Source organism: Neoarius graeffei, chromosome 17, assembly GCF_027579695.1.
Source record: "Neoarius graeffei isolate fNeoGra1 chromosome 17, fNeoGra1.pri, whole genome shotgun sequence".
NCBI lineage: Eukaryota > Metazoa > Chordata > Actinopteri > Siluriformes > Ariidae > Neoarius > Neoarius graeffei.
The window spans coordinates 20,615,434-20,635,007 of NC_083585.1; the positions used below are offsets into that span (position 1 = coordinate 20,615,434).

General features: G+C 41.2%; 1 protein-coding gene across 1 annotated transcript in view; it reads right to left on the minus strand.

Moving 5' to 3' along the window:
• Positions 1–1,381: 1,381 nt before the first annotated feature.
• The window catches only part of LOC132901440 (L-amino-acid oxidase-like), a 33,763-nt gene continuing 15,570 nt past the window's right edge, over positions 1,382–19,574 (minus strand). Inside the window, exons 4-8 of the mRNA XM_060943836.1 lie at positions 17,981–18,090; positions 11,640–11,841; positions 11,489–11,557; positions 11,267–11,403; positions 1,382–3,579 (exon numbers count right to left, since the gene is read on the minus strand). Of these exons, the coding sequence (XP_060799819.1) occupies positions 2,817–3,579; positions 11,267–11,403; positions 11,489–11,557; positions 11,640–11,841; positions 17,981–18,090 (1,281 nt within the window). The 3' untranslated portion in view covers positions 1,382–2,816. The remainder of the gene's footprint in view (positions 3,580–11,266; positions 11,404–11,488; positions 11,558–11,639; positions 11,842–17,980; positions 18,091–19,574) is intronic.

Below are 19,574 nucleotides of genomic sequence, written 5' to 3' on the forward strand. Positions count from 1 at the left end.
CTGAAACTCACCGCTGCCTGTCTATAGTTGAAACGAGCTGTCAATCAAAGAAAATATCCGGCCTCTTTCACCAATCACCAGTCTCCTTGCGGAAACTGCCATGTCCCTCCCATGTGAGGCTGGGAGTCCGTAGGCAGGCATTTTCGCAGTATTTGTCCAATAACCGTCTTGCATTTTGAGATTGAAAAGCGCATAGCTCCCAAATGCCATTGAAGTCCACTGAGACTGGGAGTCCGTGGGCGGGCGTTTTCGCAGTATTTGTCCAATAATCGTCTTGCATTTTGAGATTGAAAAGCGCATAGCTCCCAAATGCCATTGAAGTCCACTGAGGCTGCGCTGCATCGCGCTGTCACGAGGGGGAAAAACTCACGCACACATTAAAGTTATAAGGGAATGATTTCGCACTGTAGTGGGTTGAGCACATATATTTCTATGATTCTGGATCTGAAATAGCAATGTTATAAGGTCGGCTATAACATAAGCCTAGCGCAATTCATCCTACGTGATGTTCGTCATTTTTAGAGGAGGCTGAGCCTCCCTCGTTGTCTTAGAGCAATCGCTCTGTTGACAGTTCGATCAGCTGTTCCTGCTGGGGAAACGTCAGCTGTGGGACAGGTAGGGAAACTTCAAAGGGGTTGCGAATCCCGTCTCCCTCTCTTCTCTTCTCCTCACCAATTGCCCCCGATTCCTCCCTATCTGTTGGGGTTTCTCCTCCTTCATCCCTGATTTGTGGTGGCGCATTTAGTTTTGCCGATTTCAACTAGTTGAGCATCGCGAATGAATAAATGAATGAATGAATGAAGCCACAAACTACTGCAGAACCGTTACGGCATAGAAGAAGAGTTAAAAATCGCCATTACATTTTTTATCTTGCGCACCCCCTAGTGGCAGCTCGCGCACCCCCACCACACTTTGGGAAATCCTGCTCTAGGGTAACGGTAAAGACATTATGGGTAATGGTAAAGACAACAACTGGGCATTATTTTTTCATAATAATGAGATCTCTTCCTTTGTGACTTCATGAAATATGATTTATTTGTCTATTAAATATATTTACAGGGATTGTAACAAATTAGTGTACACAATTTTCTTTTAAATGTCTTTACTATCATCATCATATTTTCTGAGAATGGCCCATAAACACTGATCTAAGCCTGACGTACTGAAAAGTTTTTTCCCCATAAGACCCACTTCCCAGAGATCCCCTGAAAAAAAAAAAAGCCAAATTACTGACGATTATTAACTGGAAAATAAAATAAAGTAAACAAAACCACAGTCTTATAACACTACTGTATTATAAGACTGTGGTTTTGTTTACTTTATTTTATTTTCCAGTTAAGGAGGAGTTGTATAAGGCAGAGAATAATAATAATAATAATAATACAAACATAACCATTTATTATCAGTATAATGCTTTAACAAATCATTTGTCTACTGTATGTCCCTCCTGAAACAGGGATGCTTTCTGACCATCATAGCAAAGCAAACAAACAACATTTCAAATCACTTTCCAGGTATAATGATTATCAAAGCTGTTCGTAACTGTGAGATTTTACACCACATTTTCAGCCTAGTGTTTTTTTTTCCCCTTGTCAAAATTTTCAGCCTTTTTCCCCTTTCAGTTGGGAAACCTGAATAAATTTAAGCTCAAACATTTCAGTGGCATCTGTAATAAATACAGTTAAAGCTAGACTGCCTTTCAGATTTTTCAAGTGTAGGTCATAGAAAGAATTTTCCCCGACACCCAGTTATTTTTGTTTGGTGGACCGAAAGCTACTGAATTCGAATCACAGACTTCCAATTTCATTTGTTTGTTTTTTTTAAATTGAGCAATTAATGAATTTAAGGCCACATGGCCCTAAATTCGCTGCTATTTTTTCCTGCTTCACCATGACCCAATTCAAGATACTATGTCATGCATGATGTGGTGGGCTTTCCCTGTTCATGCAAGGCATTGTGGGATACAAATTTGAAACAGGAGAGAAAAATGGAGGACGTGGGTGTGCGAATAAAACGTGAAAGACCGACTACAGTAACAGAAAGCGAGAAGAAAAGATGTTATGTTGTGAAGGAAAGGAAACGCAGGATGAAACTAATAAATAATCGGCAGTCAGCGAGCACCTCGGTGTGATCAAAGGTAAACCTGCGCATGCGCACACGGACTTCCTCTGTCTGCTTGACTGCACAAAGTGAGTAATTTCATGCACATTATTTGCTTTAATCCCTCAAATTAAATAACTTCCCAGCCACAGAATGGCCTGATATTTGGTGAGATATTACAGAAATAAACATACATCACAATGACCAAATTTTACAGTAGAGGGCATTAAATTTCACCGATTTTATGAAATCGAAAGGTCGTCTCGCTTTAACTGATTACTTATACTTCTGTAATGATCGTTAAATTGGAGCCACATTGATCGACTTTATATAATATCAATGAACTTAAAAAATGACACATCAGCACATCTTTCAAGCTGAGAGGTCAAATAACCTGCACAACGTTCAATCGTTTTGGAATCACACATCGATTAGCTCGTCAGGCGTTTTTATTTTGTATAAGGGGAAAAAAGACTGCTGTTTTGGCATATTTTTGTGTTCTGTTGTTAAAATGTGGAGCTCTTGCATTTAAAATATATAAAGCTTGGCAGGTTTCATTTAAATATATACTTTTTTATATTTTCTATCACACTCATCCCCCCACTGCTATTCCTTCAAAAATCATTCTTTTACTTCACACCGCACAGTACAAATACCTCTGCTTTAAACCATTTGCGTGCCAACATGAACCAAATTCTTAGTTGTAGAGTTTCTTGTTATACAGCATTGTTTATGTTCCTAGCTGCTCTGAGAGCAGATTTCATAGCAGTCTCAATCCAGCCATGAGGCATGTCTGTATGTTCCCCAGCAAAATAAATCCTGTTCTCGTTCATGGCCAGAGCTTTAGCATAGTAAGATTGTTGATAAGGGGTGAAGATAGCAAAGGCTCCAAGGCTGTATGGATCCGACCCCCACTTCTTCACAACACCTCCAGTGCAGAGTTCCTGGATCTGCTCTCCGTGGATCTTCATCAAGTCGTTCAGCGCCAATGACTTCAGCTCATCATCGGATATTCCTTGGAAGAGCGTAGAGTCATCCGAGATGGTGTAGGAGGCCAGGAGGGCTCCTCCTTTCCCCTGGAAGCTATGGCTGGGGTAGTAGATGAAGCGTGAGGGCAAATCTGTAATGCTTCTGCCACCAAAAATGTTGTCGTCCTCCTCCCAGAACCTGCGGCTAAAGCTCAGCACAACCTTGGTGGAGCTGGAGTAGTGCACTGAGCGTAGGGCCTCCATCTTCAAGGATGTCAGCGGAGGCTGGAACTTGATGAAGAGAGTGGCTTTGGCTGTCGCTGTCACCAAGACATAGTCAAACGTTTGCTGGGTCAAAAAGGATGACTTGTGCTCTTGTTCATAAAACACAGTCACGTTGCGTTCTGTCTGACTGATGCTTTTGACTTTTGAGTTGAGGAGGACTGTGGCATTCAGGAGTTCGTAAAACTTGTTGATTAAATTATCAAAGCCACCCGAGATCTCATAATATCTGGAGAGAAAAAAAAACATAATATAAAAAAAATACTTAAATTTATACCCCTGTTGAATTCTTGAATCTGATTGGTCACAAGGTGTTGATTAATTTTCTATAACAGCAGCTCTGACAGTCATGCCAGTTGTAATTTAAATCACGGGTTTACAGTCATTCATTTGATCTAATACTTTATCATTTCTATAGCAATGGCTAATTTATCGGAGCTTGTACAGCAGACACTCAGGACATTCAATACATAATCTAAGTCTAATAATAAACGTGGTGTTACTTAAAGACATACTGTGTAACTGTTAATAATGGTCAGGAGATTATGGTAAGGAGGATGTTTATTTAACATTTATGGAAAGAGTCTCCAGTGTCAGCACTTTGTAATAGTCAGTAAGTTTCCCAACCACAGGAAAGTCTTCAGAACAGAGATGTTTTGTGCTTTCTGGTTTCTTGGTAACATGACAAGCTGCGTTTTTGTCTAAGGCTACAGTCACACTACAGCTTGCAATCCTTTACGATGGGTTTTCGATGAAAATTAGGCAGTTTTTGGGCTATCCAAAAGTTTTTGGACTGTGGCATGCACATCAAACAAGACAGAAACCTTAGCATCGACGTCTACCGGAAACCCACACACACAGACCAGTACTCTCACCACCCACCGGAACACAAATTGGGGGTCATTAGGACCTTACATCACAGGGCTCAGAACATTCCTACAACGGTAGAGGGAAAAGAGAAGGAGCAAAAACACATCAAGGAAGCACTTCAGAAGTGCGGGTATCCCAACTGGGCTTTGACCAAAAGTTGTGGTCACACAGCAGGCGAACACTTGACGATATTCGTTTGAGGAGATCTGGTGTTTTTCTGAGGAGGCATGATTGAGGGTTTTGTCTGGCAGGAGAATGATCGCCAATGCCTTGCTCAATAGATTTCAACCATGCATTACAGCATCAGTGCCAACCAATCAGCGACGATCACAAATGCGTCATCCAACCGTCACCAAACATTTGTTGAATATTCATGAACCCTTCGCCAAACCAATTACAAACCTCAGCGAAGGATCCCTGAATGGAAATACACTTTAAGTCTCGGGGAAGGTTAGGCTATGCCTCGCTGCTGTGTAGCCGAAGCCCCTGCAAGCATCGGGGATACGGATTCAAGACAAATACATCTCAAGAGGCTTGACGAAGGTTCCACGAGCTTCGGGAAGTATTCCCAAACCCATCTGTGAGTATTCGCTGATGATGGAAACATCGCCACCAAATTTCACAAATTTTTCGCGACATTTTTGGCCACTCACGAGGCAGAAACACAACAGAAAACAACTCATGAAGCTTGGAGAACATTCATCATGCATAGGACGATTGGTGGCGATGCGACCAATTTTTCATCGCCAAGTGTTCGCAAACCCATCGCGAGCTGTAGTGTGACCAGGGCCAAAATTCAAGAGGAAAAAAAGAGAGGCTGGTGAGGGAACAGCTGTTTATCGCTTCTGTAGTCTAAGTGATAACAGGAACTTGTTTCAACATTAAACTATCATCTAAGTCAGGGCTTTACATTAACTTTTTTGCTCACCAGCCACTGTGGCTAGTGGTTTTCCCGAGTCACTAGCCATTCAGCCTTTTCACTAGCCACAATTTTGTTGCCAGGAAATCACAGTTTTTTCTTCACCATGATACGTTAAAGTTCGGAAGATCTAGACTTAATTATGAATGGCAGCGTATAATGTATCTCTACAGTCATGGCTGTAACTACCATTGAGGACACCGAGGTCATGTCCTCGGTATTTTTTTCAGAAATTTAAAATTGGTCTACGCTGAATTCAAGCAGTGATCAATGTAAAACGCAGCGTCCACATCCACATGTCATCTGTATTTCCCCCCAATAAAATTCACATTTGTCTAATGTCATCTGAAATCTCTCAGCCTCTATCTCTATCGTTGCCGTGTCTAACGCAGCGTCACGCGACGTAGCCTATACTAGTGTCGGCCGGGAAAGTTGGGTTTTGGATAAAACAGGCAGGGTGTAGTCTACGCTCTATCACATATGCCTACCTAACCTAACGTAGGCTAATAGTCACATAGCATTATAGAGCTTTACCTGAGTGCAAAATGAAAACGTTGCAACAAACTAAATTAAGGTTTGGACAGCCAACAGAAGAGCAGGGAAAGAGAAGGACGGAAGGTGAGAAAATATTGTCAGTGCAGTGGCAGACCGTTCAGCGGTGTCGTGCCAACTTTCCAAGGGAAAACGTTTCATTGTCATTGCCTATTACATTTTAGTTAGCATTTCGAGAAACATTCAAAACTACGTTGTCACAGGCAGCCCTGTGCAGGGCTGACTAAACGGGCTTGTTTGAGTAACTCTCTCTCTTTCTCTCATAACTCTCTTTTTCTCTCTCACTCACTCACACACACACACACACACACACACACACACACACACACACACACACACACACAGATAATACACTCTAATACATAGTCTTCACACAGAACTAATAGTCCTATATTCTAATGTAATTTAAGATAATGAAATGTAAATAATGCCAATACTTCAGGTAGCTGAGCAATACACTCAGTTCAGTTTTGACTTTTATGTCAGACAAAACTCCACAGTTATGATGGCACAGTTTTAGAATTGTTGAAGTAAATGTGTTATGCGCCAAACTTACATTACAGGCAATGGTGAGAACACTCTGTTTCAGAGAATGCATGCAAATGGATCTCAATTCAAGACAGCCAGATAGACTGATGCCTTTACATTACTGCTCAGAATGTCTCTACACATACAGACACCCACAAATAACACACAAACTCTCAGTCTCTCTCTCTCTCTCTCTCTCTCTCTCTCTCTCTCTCTCTCTCTCTCTCTCACACACACACACACTCACACTATTATTATAAGGTGTAATACTAAAGCTTACAATTCAGCAGTTCACACCCTTTCTGTCATGTGTATGCTGCAATGTAAATAATGCCAATACTTTAGGTTACTGGTATTTTAGGTATGTATACTCAGTTCAAGAGTTCACTACCTTTCTACTTTTATGTCAGATAAAACACCACAGTTATGGAGCCACAGTTGTAGAATTGTTAAAATAAATGTGTCCACCACCAAATCTATCCTTGGTTTGTTATTTATTTATTTAAGTTGTGCCGGGGGGGGGGCCCTTCGGTGCTGTCAGCCATGCTTGACCTCGGTATTTGAAAAATCCTGGTTACTGCCCTGTCTACAGTAGCACTCAAGTATTCAGTGCTGTAAGGTAGCTCCCTATATGAAAACATGCAACCAATTCAGACAAAAATATAAACAGAGTATTCTGTTTATTGAACTCAAATTCAAGCCCCTTACAATATGAAATATTGTATAATATGAAAAATAACATTCAGTACAACTGAACTGATTCTAATATTAGAAGTCCAATTCAAAACATTTATCATTGAACAACATTTGATGTTTTGATATGCAAATATTGTGTATTATCAAGTATGTATATTATGTATTATCTGTTAATAGTGTGTGTGTGTGTATGTGAACATGTGTAGAGAGAGACATTAAATGTCCTCATTACATTCATCACCAGATGAGTCTGAATAGTCCATGACAGTGGTGGCTGGTAGTCTTTCAAACAGGGGAGGCTGGTTGGTTACAATATTTCCAGATTTTAAAAGAAAAAAGAAAAAACATCAGTTTTGCCCATACTCTTGCCTCTGATCTGGCTGATTGTTGGCAGGGTCACAAACTGTGAAATAACAGGTTCTTTTGGCCCATTAGCCTACTGTCCAATATACATGATGGTGGTGTTGGGGGGGGTATATTTTAACATTTTATATTTTAAAATTGTGGCATGTTGTTTAAAAATTGATCATTATTGAAAGCAGCTCTTTGTCAGGAACCTCAGCAGTAACAGCAGAGTGTTCTGGAATAGGCACAAGCACTGACCTTGGGGAGCCAAACATAGAGCTGGGTGCCACACATTTCATTCAATGACACTTTCCGTATATTTTACTTATTTTGACTGAGAAATATTTTATTGACAATTTTGATAACCCTTCACTTTTAATCCAGGTCTGTAGTGTGAAATGTTCTCGGCTGTGTTTTTGTTTAAAAATGTTTTCCAAATTGTAGCTGTGTTTAATTCATATCCAGAGAAATATATATTCCAATATAATATACTCAGCATAAACATTTTAAATAGATTCTATATTTTTGGTCCATCCATGACATGTTACTAAAGTAGCCTATTTACTGTTGTTGATGTGGGTCACTTGCTGTTAGCCAATTCACTTTCTCGTACCAGGAGAGCTGAAAGGAACGAATATTATTCCCTACCTTTTTCACCAAGTCAGTTTGAGGCATTGGTCTACCCTGCTCTTTAATTTTAATTTTTTCCTCGAAAGGAAGACTGGCAAATGGCTTCGCCAAAATTAAATCAGCAATGCTTGGCATCCGGGCGCAGCTTTCTTGCTAGCTGACTAGCCCCTTCAAGTTCAAGTTCAGTCACTCAAATAAACGAAATTTCTGGAATTAAGATAGCAAACTTGACAACACTATATTTACACTTTATTTACAATGAAAATATATACAAACTAAAAAAGCTGGTAGAAACCGTATGTAATGAATGAAATCGAAATGTAAGCTGATCTCTTACAATACACCACACCACTTGCGAATCCGCATGGGACTGAACTGAAATTCACCGCTGCCTGTCTATATTTGAAACAAGCTGTCAATCAAAGAAAATATCTGGCTGCTTTCACCAATCACCAGTCTCCTCGTGGAAACTGCCATGTCCCTCCCACTGTGAGGCTGGGAGTCCATGGGCGGGCGTTTTCGCAGTATTTGTCCAATAATTGTCTTGCATTTTGAGATTGAAAAGCGCAGAGCTCCCAAATGCCATTGAAGTGCACTGAGGCTGGGCTGCATTGTGCTGTCACGAGGGGGAAAAACTCACGCACACATAAGGCGAACTGGGGAAAGTTATAATGGAATGATTTCGCACTGTGGTTGGGTTGAGCACATACATTTCTATGATTCTGGATCTGAAATAGCAATGTTATAAGGTCAGCTATAACATAAGCCGAGCGCAATTCATCCTACATGATGTTCGTCATTTTTAGAGGAGGCTGAGCCTCCCTCGTTGTCTTAGAGCAATCGCCCGTGGTCCATGAAAAATGGTCTTTGTGACCTGAGGCTTCCAGCAGGCCGTAAGTTGATAAGTTGAGTGGAAAGTTTCATCTTCTGTTTGCCTTGGATAACTTTGCCTAAAACATGGTGCTGTATACTGGTTTTTTTTTTTTTTTCCCAGAATTTTTTTGTGTGTAGGTGTAATGGATGCCAGATTGTTAATGTATCTTTGTTCCGTAGGCTACATGGTTAGGGTATCTTTTGTCCTCATTGCTTGGGCCAGATCAAACCATTAAACAAGCTTAAATTGTTCTTACTCTTGCCACATACATGATTTTTTTTCCAAAAGTGATGATATTCAGTTCAAACACCATTAAAAGTAATTTCAGGAATAGATCTCTTGTGTGATGTGTAATTCACCCCTCTCATTTAAATATGTTGAAAAGTTTTCAGTGCGTGCTTTGCGCATCATGGACCTCGATGATTTTAAAATGCTGCTCCGGCCCTGATCATCTCTGCCCCTTTTTCCCTGAGCACCAGGGTTTGAAACTCCAGCTATATGCCACCACATAGTGCGCTTGTCAGTCGTCAGCAACTTTGTTGCTTCGTTCATTAACCGCAGGTTACCGTATCACTGATTTTATCTGAGACGTTAACGAACGGGGTGGCACGGTGGTGTAGTGGTTAGCGCTGTCACCTCACAGCAAGAAGGTCCGGGTTCGAGCCCCATGGCCAGCGAGGGCCTTTCTGCGCGGAGTGTGTATGTTCTCCCCGTGTCCGCGTGGGTTTCCTCCGGGTGCTTCGGTTTCCCCCACAGTCCAAAGACATGCAGGTTAGGTTAACTGGTGACTCTAAATTGACCGTAGGTGTGAATGTGAGTGTGAATGGTTGTCTGTGTCTATGTGTCAGCCCTGTGATGACCTGGTGACTTGTCCAGGGTGTACCCCGCCTTTCGCCCGTAGTCAGCTGGGATAGGCTCTAGCTTGCCTGCGACCCTGTAGAACAGGATAAAGTGGCTTGAGATAATGAGATGAGAATGAGACGTTAGCGAACGTCCTAAACAATTCTAACATGTTGTGTCAGAATGTTTATGCAGGTGCTCATGGGAGTTGTAGGCGCATAATATTACATTGCAATGCGTTTATTATATCAGATGCCTTCAGAGAAAACTACAATTAAAATATATTGTCATACCACAGAATAAACCACCCGCCAAAGTGGCTAGTGGGACTAAAGTCATTACCCGCCAAAGCCGAATTTTACCCGCATTTGGCGGGTGGGCGGGTGCTAATGTAAAGCCCTGATCTAAGTATAAAAAATATGTATCATTTTAATCATTGACAAATCACTGTAGTATAAGAGGAATAAAACCCTTAGGGACATGCTGTTAAAGGAAAATAATCAACTTCGGGGTTGTAACAATACTGTAAATCTGCTTTGCAACATTGATGGTTTTTCCTAAAATAGCAACCCTCACCATGTTTTATTCTTTACATCTCAGTTACATTAGTTATCGCTAACATAGTATGGACTCACCTTCTCATTTATAGAGTTTTCTGTATTTTGACTCTTTTCTACATTGTAGAACAATACTGAAGACATCAAAACTATGAAATAACATCTGGAACATACACTCACTGGCCACTTTATTAGGAACACCCATCCACCTGCTGTTTGATGCAGTTCTCTAATCAGCCGATCCCTTGACAGCAGTACGATGCATCAAATCATGCAGATACAAATCAAGAGCTTCAGTTAATGTTCACAATGTTCAAACATCAGAACGGGAAAAATTGCGATCTCAAAGCGTGACTTTCTTTCACTGTGGCATGGGTGTTGGTTTGAGCCAGATGGACTGGTTTGAGTATTTCAGAACCTGCTGATCTCCTGGGGTTTTCACACACAACAGTCTGTAGAGTTTACACAGAATGGTGCGAAAAACAAAAAACATTCAGTGAGTGAGCAACAGTTCTGTGGGTGGAAACAAATGCCTTGTTGATAAGAGAACTCAGAGGAAAATGGCAGATTGGTTCGAGCTTTTTGGCCAGGAAGGAGAGAGTAAGTCTTGACAACCATAGGAATCTCATCTCATTATCTGTAGCCGCTTTATCCTGTTCTACAGGGTCGCAGGCAAGCTGGAGCCTATCCCAGCTGACTACGGGTGAAAGGCGGGGTACACCCTGGACAAGTCGCCAGGTCATCACAGGGCTGACACACAGACACAGACAACCATTCACACCTACGGTCAATTTAGAGTCACCAGTTAACCTAACCTGCATGTCTTTGGACTGTGGGGGAAACCGGAGCACCCGGAGGAAACCCACACGGACACGGGGAGAACATGCAAACTCCGCACAGAAAGGGCCTCACCGGCCACGGGACTCAAACCTGGACCTTCTTGCTGTGAGGCGACAGCGCTAACCACTACACCACCGTGCCGCCCTGTCCATAAGAATTAAAAAAAAAAAACCTGAAACGCAACTGAGAAGTAATATGCATGTCCTGGGCACCCTGATTAGCGATTTGTCCACCTCTGCTGCACATTTTATTAAGATATACTTACGTCGTATCATCATTTATATCAGACTGCAGGTACAGACTTTCCATGAGAGAAATGTAGTAGAAGCTGTTCTCATTAAGGATGTCTCCAATCATGCACAAGGCTCCTTTACTCATGTTAACATCTTTCACCAAATACTCCTGTTCAATTAAACACACGTTTGTTCATAACCAAACTAATTAGGTTTAACTTAAGCTTGAATAATTCAGGTTATAGGTTCATTACCTTAAGGGAGTATGAATCATACTTGGCTATCATTGCATTGCAGCCATTTAATTTCACATATTCTCGTATCTAGAAAACAATGAAAATTGTTTTCAGTCAAGATAATGAAACGTAAAAAAAAAAAGGTTAATATCTGCTCCTTCTTACTGACCTTCGACAAGGATTCGCTGAAAAGTTCACTGGCCGATTTTCCTTTCTCCTCCTCTCTTAAGGGGTAGTTTAACACATCAGGATTCTGTTTCACTTTGTAAGTTTTGTGAAGGAGCCCATTGATGAAATAGTAAGTATTTATGTCTTCTTCGATGAATTTGTTCAGTTTCAGACCCAGCTTTAATGTGAAATTCCTGAGAATCCTGGAAACAGAAAGAACGTATGCATTATAATGACCTGAAATACCTGTAAACCAACAATTCTCAAAGTGAAGCAGAGACTTTAAAGGTGTTTTTGCCTCGCCCAGGATGGAGTCCACCAGGGGCGAGATATTGGTTTTGGTGGGGTTTCTTTTTTTTTGTTGTTGTTTCTTTGTTTTTTTGTTAGCAACATTACAAGAAAATGGCTGGACCAATTTTCATGAAACTTTCAGGATAGATGGGCATTGGTCTCAAATAGAACCTCCAACATTTTGAGGGTCTTCCGGTCAAGGTCACCAAAAAGGTGAAAATTAGGGTTTTTTTGCGATATCTTCCTTCATCCATCCATTATCTGTAGCCACTTATCCTGTTCTACAGGGTCGCAGGCAAGCTGGAGCCTATCCCAGCTGACTATGGGCGAGAGGCAGGGTACACCCTGGACAAGTCACCAGGTCATCACAGGGCTGACACAGAGACAAACAACCATTCACACTCACAGTCAATTTAGAGCCACCAATTAGCCTAACCTGCATGCCTTTGGACTGTGGGGGAAACCAGAGCACCCGGAGGAAACCCACGCAGACACGGGTTGCAAATTCCACACAGAAAGCCCCTTGTCAGCCGCTGGGCTCGAACCCAGGACCTTCTTGCTGTGAGGCGACTGTGCTAACCACTACACCACCGTGCCGCCCTAGCTTCCTTCATATTCATCCCATTAACTTCAAACCAAATCCAAAATGTTCATATTTCAATTCTGCTTCCATTGATATGCTACATGATGGGGTATCTCTCATAGTTTTCTTATTGGTTGGGGGTCAAATATCAGGGGTCAAGGTCACGGGTTTTCATTTATATGCTATTTCCCGCTCATAACTGGGAAACGGTTCAAGATAGAGAAATACTTAATATTATCAACATATAGGAAGTCCCATATGGGCTTTCAGTTGCCACCATGATCTTTGACCTTGAATGACTCTGAAATGTCAAACTCAAGGTCATGGATGTTCATAGGACTATAACCTGACAGCTGATGATTGAGAAATATTACCATTATCAACATATAGGTAGTCCCATATGAGCTTTCATTTAGCACCATGAATCTTAACCTTGAGTGACCTTGAAATGTCAAACGGAAGGTCACAGATTCACCTTGTAAGGTGAATAGGCCAGACTGCCGGGCGAGGTTTGTTTTGCCTGGCAACACTTGTTAGCGTTGTAGTACTTGAGACCAGTCTTGGTCAAAAAGACCATTTTTTGAAGATCTTGTCTCGGAATTGACTGCATTTTTACTTGGTCTTGTCTTGGTCTTAGACATAGAGGACTCTGGATTTTATTTCAAGACTGGTCAAAACCACAACTGTGAGGATTTCACTAAATTGCCTATACATTGTGTGATTTATTTGTTAACATCATTATTGTGATTGGATGAAAAACTTCCTGCTTCAAATGCAACCAATAACGTGACTCATTGCTAAATCAAAAGTTTTGTTACCATTAATGGCCGTCACCCTTCCCCACTCCCCTTCACATCCACTGGTCTGGTCCTGGTCTTGACTTGGTCTCACCCTCCCTTGGTCACTACATGGAGGAGTTCCTTTCCCATGCTTACAACTCCACCACTTTTCTTGGTCAGGTATCCAACTCACTAGCACACATGCTGGTCGTATTGCACTCTTTGCTCACCATGCCATCATCAGACCCATTAGTAACAGAAGTCCTTGAGCTTGGATTGCTTGCTGTGGGTGTCATTGCCAGCTAGTGTGGCATTGCCTTGAGCATCTTAGTGCAAGCCCGCCAGCAGATGTGGCTGGCCTAATCCCTCTGCCTGAAGCATGCAGAAACAACTTAAGATATCTGCTGGCACCTGAGCAAATTTTTGGGCCAGCAGTGCAAGAGGCCCTTGATTGATGTGCATCAGTTACAGAGTCTTGTTCCCTCCATGAAGGCACAGCACTCACTTTGAGAACACCCTCTAACTTTCCTGCTTCCCATTTCAGACCTCTCGGGCCACTCCTAGGCCTATCTATCAGCCTCAATGTCAGAGCCTTTATCCTCCACTCACCACATGGCATGCTGGCCCACTGTTGTTGACCCCCAGCCCCCTTACACAGAAAAGCACAGACAGGACCACTGACTGTTCAGGTCTGGTGGTGGGTCTTTTCACAGATGGTCAAGTGGCCCCCACTGCACTCATGGGTGAGATATACATTGATCCACAACCCAAAGCAGGCAGAAGCCTTGATGAGAGAAATTTAAAAATTACTGCACAAAGGTGCCATAGATATGGTGGACCCTGTGGTCCATCCTGGGGGATTATTTTCAGTTTATTTTCTAGTCCCAAAAAAAGAAGGTGGGTTCAGTCTGATTTTGGATTTAAGACATTTGAATCAGTTTCTAAAAGCCCTTCCCTTCTGGATGTTGCACACAATGGAGGTGCTGCAAGTGGCCACAAGTCAAGATTGGTTTGAGACCATAAATTTGGAGGATACCTATTTTCATACCCCAATACTGCAGAACACAGAAGGTTCCTTCATTTTTTGTTAATGGGAAAGACTTATCAGTTCAGAGTTCCTCCCTTCGGCCATTCCTTGGCGCCAAGGGTCTTCTCAAAATGTGTTCAGGTTGTGTTGGAGCCACTTCAGAAAGAGTGTATAAGGATACTCCCATACTTGGATGACTGGCTTGTTTGTGCAACGTCTCCTGAACAAGCCATCGAACATGCCCACTGGTTGCTACAGCATATAACTGCTTTGCGGTTCAGAGTGAATCAACAGATATTTCCAGTCACACCATCCTGATTTTGAGACACTCATCAACATGAAATCACATCCTATGGTTTCCTATTGATCTGCACAGGCTATGATTTCAGCTCTGTTCTTGTTACTTCTTCTGATGAGGCATATGTGTTTAATAGTTGTGCCTTTTTCATTTTGAGTGTACACTTTTTGTTATTTAATATTTGTTTCAATGTTTGTTGTGGCTACTGCCTCATAGAGGCTGTAGCCACTATGTCATCCTGTTGTAAGAATGGGTGTAACAATAGCACACTGCGCATGCGCATACAGGGGTTCCGATTAAAATGGCCAGTGAGTGTATACAATTCGGTTCACCATTCGAAATAAATGGACTAGACTAAAGAGATCGCTTTCAGACATGTTTATGCTTATTACCGAGGGAAAGTGTGTTCCTATTTTAAAATATACTCTAGGTCGTCCCCCTTTCCTCGCCTTCTTCAACCAGTGGTCCCATGTGTGATGTAGATGTGATGCACTTCTGAGTTGTGACTGGAAGTTGTCAAAAAGAGTATTGAGACCACTGAGCTCTAGCGCCGGGCCTTTTCCGGGAAATAAGAGTTTGGGTCATGGTGACAGTGTGTGCATGTCAGCCTCGGTTCAGAGGTTTCACTTTCGAAAACTGTAAGAGGTAAGAGTAGAATAATCCAACCCCGATTCCAAAAAAGTTGGGACAAAGTACAAATTGTAAATAAAAACGGAATCCAATAATTTACAAATCTCAAAAACTGATATTGTATTCACAGTAGAACATAAACATATCAAATGTCGAAAGTGAGACATTTTGAAATTTCATGCCAAATATTGGCTCATTTGAAATTTCATGACAGCAACACATCTCAAAAAAGTTGGGACAGGGGCAATAAGAGGCTGGAAAAGTTAAAGGTACAAAAAAGGAACAGCTGGAGGACCAAACTGCAACTCATTAGGTCAATTGGCAATAGGTCATTAACATGACTGGGTATAAAAAGAGCATCTTGGAGTGGCAGCGGCTCTCAGAAGTAAAGATGGGAAGAGGATCACCAATCCCCCTAATTCTGCGCCAACGAATAGTGGAGCAATATCAGAAAGGAGTTCGACAGTGTAAAATTGCAGAGTTTGAACATATCATCATCTACAGTGCATAATATCATCAAAAGGTTCAGAGAATCTGGAAGAATCTCTGTGCGTAAGGGTCAAGGCCAGAAAATCATACTGGGTGCCCGTGATCTTCAGGCCCTTAGATGGCACTGCATCACATACAGGCATGCTTCTGTATTGGAAATCACAAAATGGGCTCAGGAATATTTCCAGAGAACATTATCTGTGAACACAATTCACCGTGCCATCCGCCGTTGCCAGCTAAAACTCTATAGTTCAAAGAAGAAGCCGTATCTAAACATGATCCAGAAGCGCAGACGTCTTCTCTGGGCCAAGGCTCATTTAAAATGGACTGTGGCAAAGTGGAAAACTGTTCTGTGGTCAGACGAATCAAAATTTGAAGTTCTTTTTGGAAATCAGGGACGCCGTGTCATTCGGACTAAGGAGGAGAAGGACGACCCAAGTTGTTATCGGCGCTCAGTTCAGAAGCCTGCATCTCTGATGGTATGGGGTTGCATTAGTGCGTGTGGCATGGGCAGCTTACACATCTGGAAAGACACCATCAATGCTGAAAGGTATATCCAGGTTCTAGAGCAACATATGCTCCCATCCAGACGACGTCTCTTTCAGGGAAGACCTTGCATTTTCCAACATGACAATGCCAAACCACATACTGCATCAATTACAGCATCATGCCTGCGTAGAAGAAGGGTCCGGGTACTGAACTGGCCAGCCTGCAGTCCAGATCTTTCACCCATAGAAAACATTTGGCGCATCATAAAACGGATGATACGGCAAAAAAGACCTAAGACAGTTGAGCAACTAGAATCCTACATTAGACAAGAATGGGTTAACATTCCTATCCCTAAACTTGAGCAACTTGTCTCCTCAGTCCCCAGACGTTTACAGACTGTTGTAAAGAGAAAAGGGGATGTCTCACAGTGGTAAACATGGCCTTGTCCCAACTTTTTTGAGATTTGGTGTTGTCATGAAATTTAAAATCACCTAATTTTTCTCTTTAAATGATACATTTTCTCACTTTAAACATTTGATATGTCATCTATGTTCTATTCTGAATAAAATATGGAATTTTGAAACTTCCACATCATTGCATTCCGTTTTTATTTGCAATTTGTACTTTGTCCCAACTTTTTTGGAATCGGGGTTGTATAAAGTACAGACACTTGGTATATTTTACTTCTGTGATTTTTAAATTGTTCATTTTTGGATTACACTTCATTTTTGTGGCTACTGCCTTATAGAGTAAATATATATGCTATATTTGCTGTATGCTATATTTACTGTATGGACATGGAATCAGAAAACAATTTTATTTATAAGCAGTAACCACATGAACCCATAGGAGACCGATTTTTTTTTTTTTTTTTTTTTGTTAGTGTAGGTAAATTGCACTTACTCAGGATTGTGTACGCATTTATAGAGTGGCCCATTTTCTCATTAATGTCATGTGAACAATTAATTTTGCACTTGATTAAGCATGTGCACTGCATTTAATAAAATTATAATTTCCACTGTATACTTATAAGGTAGGGGGTGGCACGGTGGTGTAGTGGTTAGCGCTGTTGCCTCACAGCAAGAAGGTCCGGGTTCGAGCCCCGTGGCCGCCGAGGTCCTTTCTGTGCGGAGTTTGCATGGTCTCCCCGTGTCCGCGTGGGTTTCCTCCGGGTGCTCCGGTTTCCCCCACAGTCCAAAGACATGCAGGTTAGGTTAACTGGTGACTCTAAATTGACCGTAGGTGTGAGTGTGAATGGTTGTCTGTGTCTATGTGTCAGCCCTGTGATGACCTGGCGACTTGTCCAGGGTGTACCCCGCCTTTCGCCCGTAGTCAGCTGGGATAGGCTCCAGCTTGCCTGCGACCCTGTAGAACAGGATAAAGCAGCTAGAGATAATGAGATGAGATGAGACTTATAAGGTACAACCTTAACAATTCAATATGTATGGTGATTTATTTCCTCTAATATGAGGTAGTAAATAATTATTATCCATTTTATTAGGCTTATGCAACAGATAATTCTCAGTAGTATTAAGAAGATTATTATTCATAATTAAGATGCATTTTTTTTTTACTTCCATATGATAAACCACTTAAATTTAGTGTGGGATCACGACTTGATGTCCGACATAAAAAGTGAGTCCTGAAGCAAAACCAGTTGAGAATCACTGATTTAACAGATAATGTGTAGAATAGAATGGATTCTGATCCAGACAAAAATTTACTGCAGGGCTTGTGGTATGGAACTTTAACTCACCAGTGGAAGTTTGGGATCCTCATGGCACCAAATTCTGCATACCAGCCCTCTTTATCCCTGTATGTATGAATTCTTCCACCTATTCGATTACTTGCTTCTATGATTGTAACCTAATGAACCATTAAATAATTATTCAGTTAACATTCATGTGAACACTGTTGTTAAATCCAAACACAAATTCAGATAAATACAGCTTGTAGTACAGATAAACATAAGAGCTATAATAATATTTTCTAATTGATGATAGATATTCATGAGCTGGTTATGTGTATTAGAGCAGGAAAATCAAAAATCAATATGGAGCGTAAAGATGGAGATCAAAAAACAATGGCAAAAATGTTCCCCCAGGAATTCCATTCAAAATAACACTCACTTTCACTTGCAAAATGAGAATAATTTTTAAAGCTAGACTGCCTTTCAGATTGTTCAGGTGTAGGTCATAAAAAGAATTTTCCCCGACACCCAGTTATTTTTGTTTAGTGGACTGAAAGCTACTGAATTCGAATCACAGACTTCCAATTTTATTATTTAAAAAAAAAAAAATAGAATAATTAATGAATTTAGGGCCACGTATTACAGAAATGAACATATACAGTGATGCTTGAAAGTTTGTGAACCCTTTAGAATTTTTTATATTTCTGCATAAATATTACCTAAAACATCATCAGATTTTCACACAAGTCCTAAAAGTAGATAAAAAGAACCCAGTTAAAGAAATGAGACAAAAATATAATACTTGGTCATTTATTTATTGAGGAAAATGATCCAATATTACATATCTGTGAGTGGCAAAAGTATGTGAACCTCTAGGTTTAGCAGTTAATTTGAAGGTGAAATTAGAGTCAGGTGTTTTCAATCAATGGGATGACAATCAGGTGTGAGTGGGCACCCTGTTTTATTTAAAGAACAGGGATCTATCAAAGTCTGATCTTCACAACACGTTTGTGGAAGTGTATCATGGCACGAACAAAGGAGATTTCTGAGGACCTCAGAAAAAATGTTTTGTGGATGGATGAGACCAAAATGGAACTTTTTGGTTTAAATGAGAAGTGTTATGTTTGGAGAAAGGAAAACACTGCATTCCAGCATAAAAACCTTATCCCATCTGTGAAACATGGTGGTGGTAGTATCATGGTTCGGGCCTGTTTTGCTGCATCTGGGCCAGGACGGCTTGCCATCATTGATGGAACAATGAATTCTGAATTATACCAGCGAATTCTAAAGGAAAATGTCAGGACATCTGTCCATGAACTGAATCTCAAGAGAAGGTGGGTCATGCAGCAAGACAACGACCCTAAGCACACAAGTCATTCTACCAAAGAATGGTTAAAGAAGAATAAAGTGAATGTTTTGGAATGGCCAAGTCAAAGTCCTGACCTTAATCCAAAGGAAATGTTGTGGAAGGACCTGAAGCGAGCAGTTCATGTGAGGAAACCCACCAACATCCCAGAGTTGAAGCTGTTCTGTACGGAGGAATGGGCTAAAATTCCTCCAAGCCGGTGTGCAGGACTGATCAACAGTTACCGGAAACGTTTAGTTACAGTTATTGCTGCACAAGGGGGTCACACCAGATACTGAAAGCAAAGGTTCACAT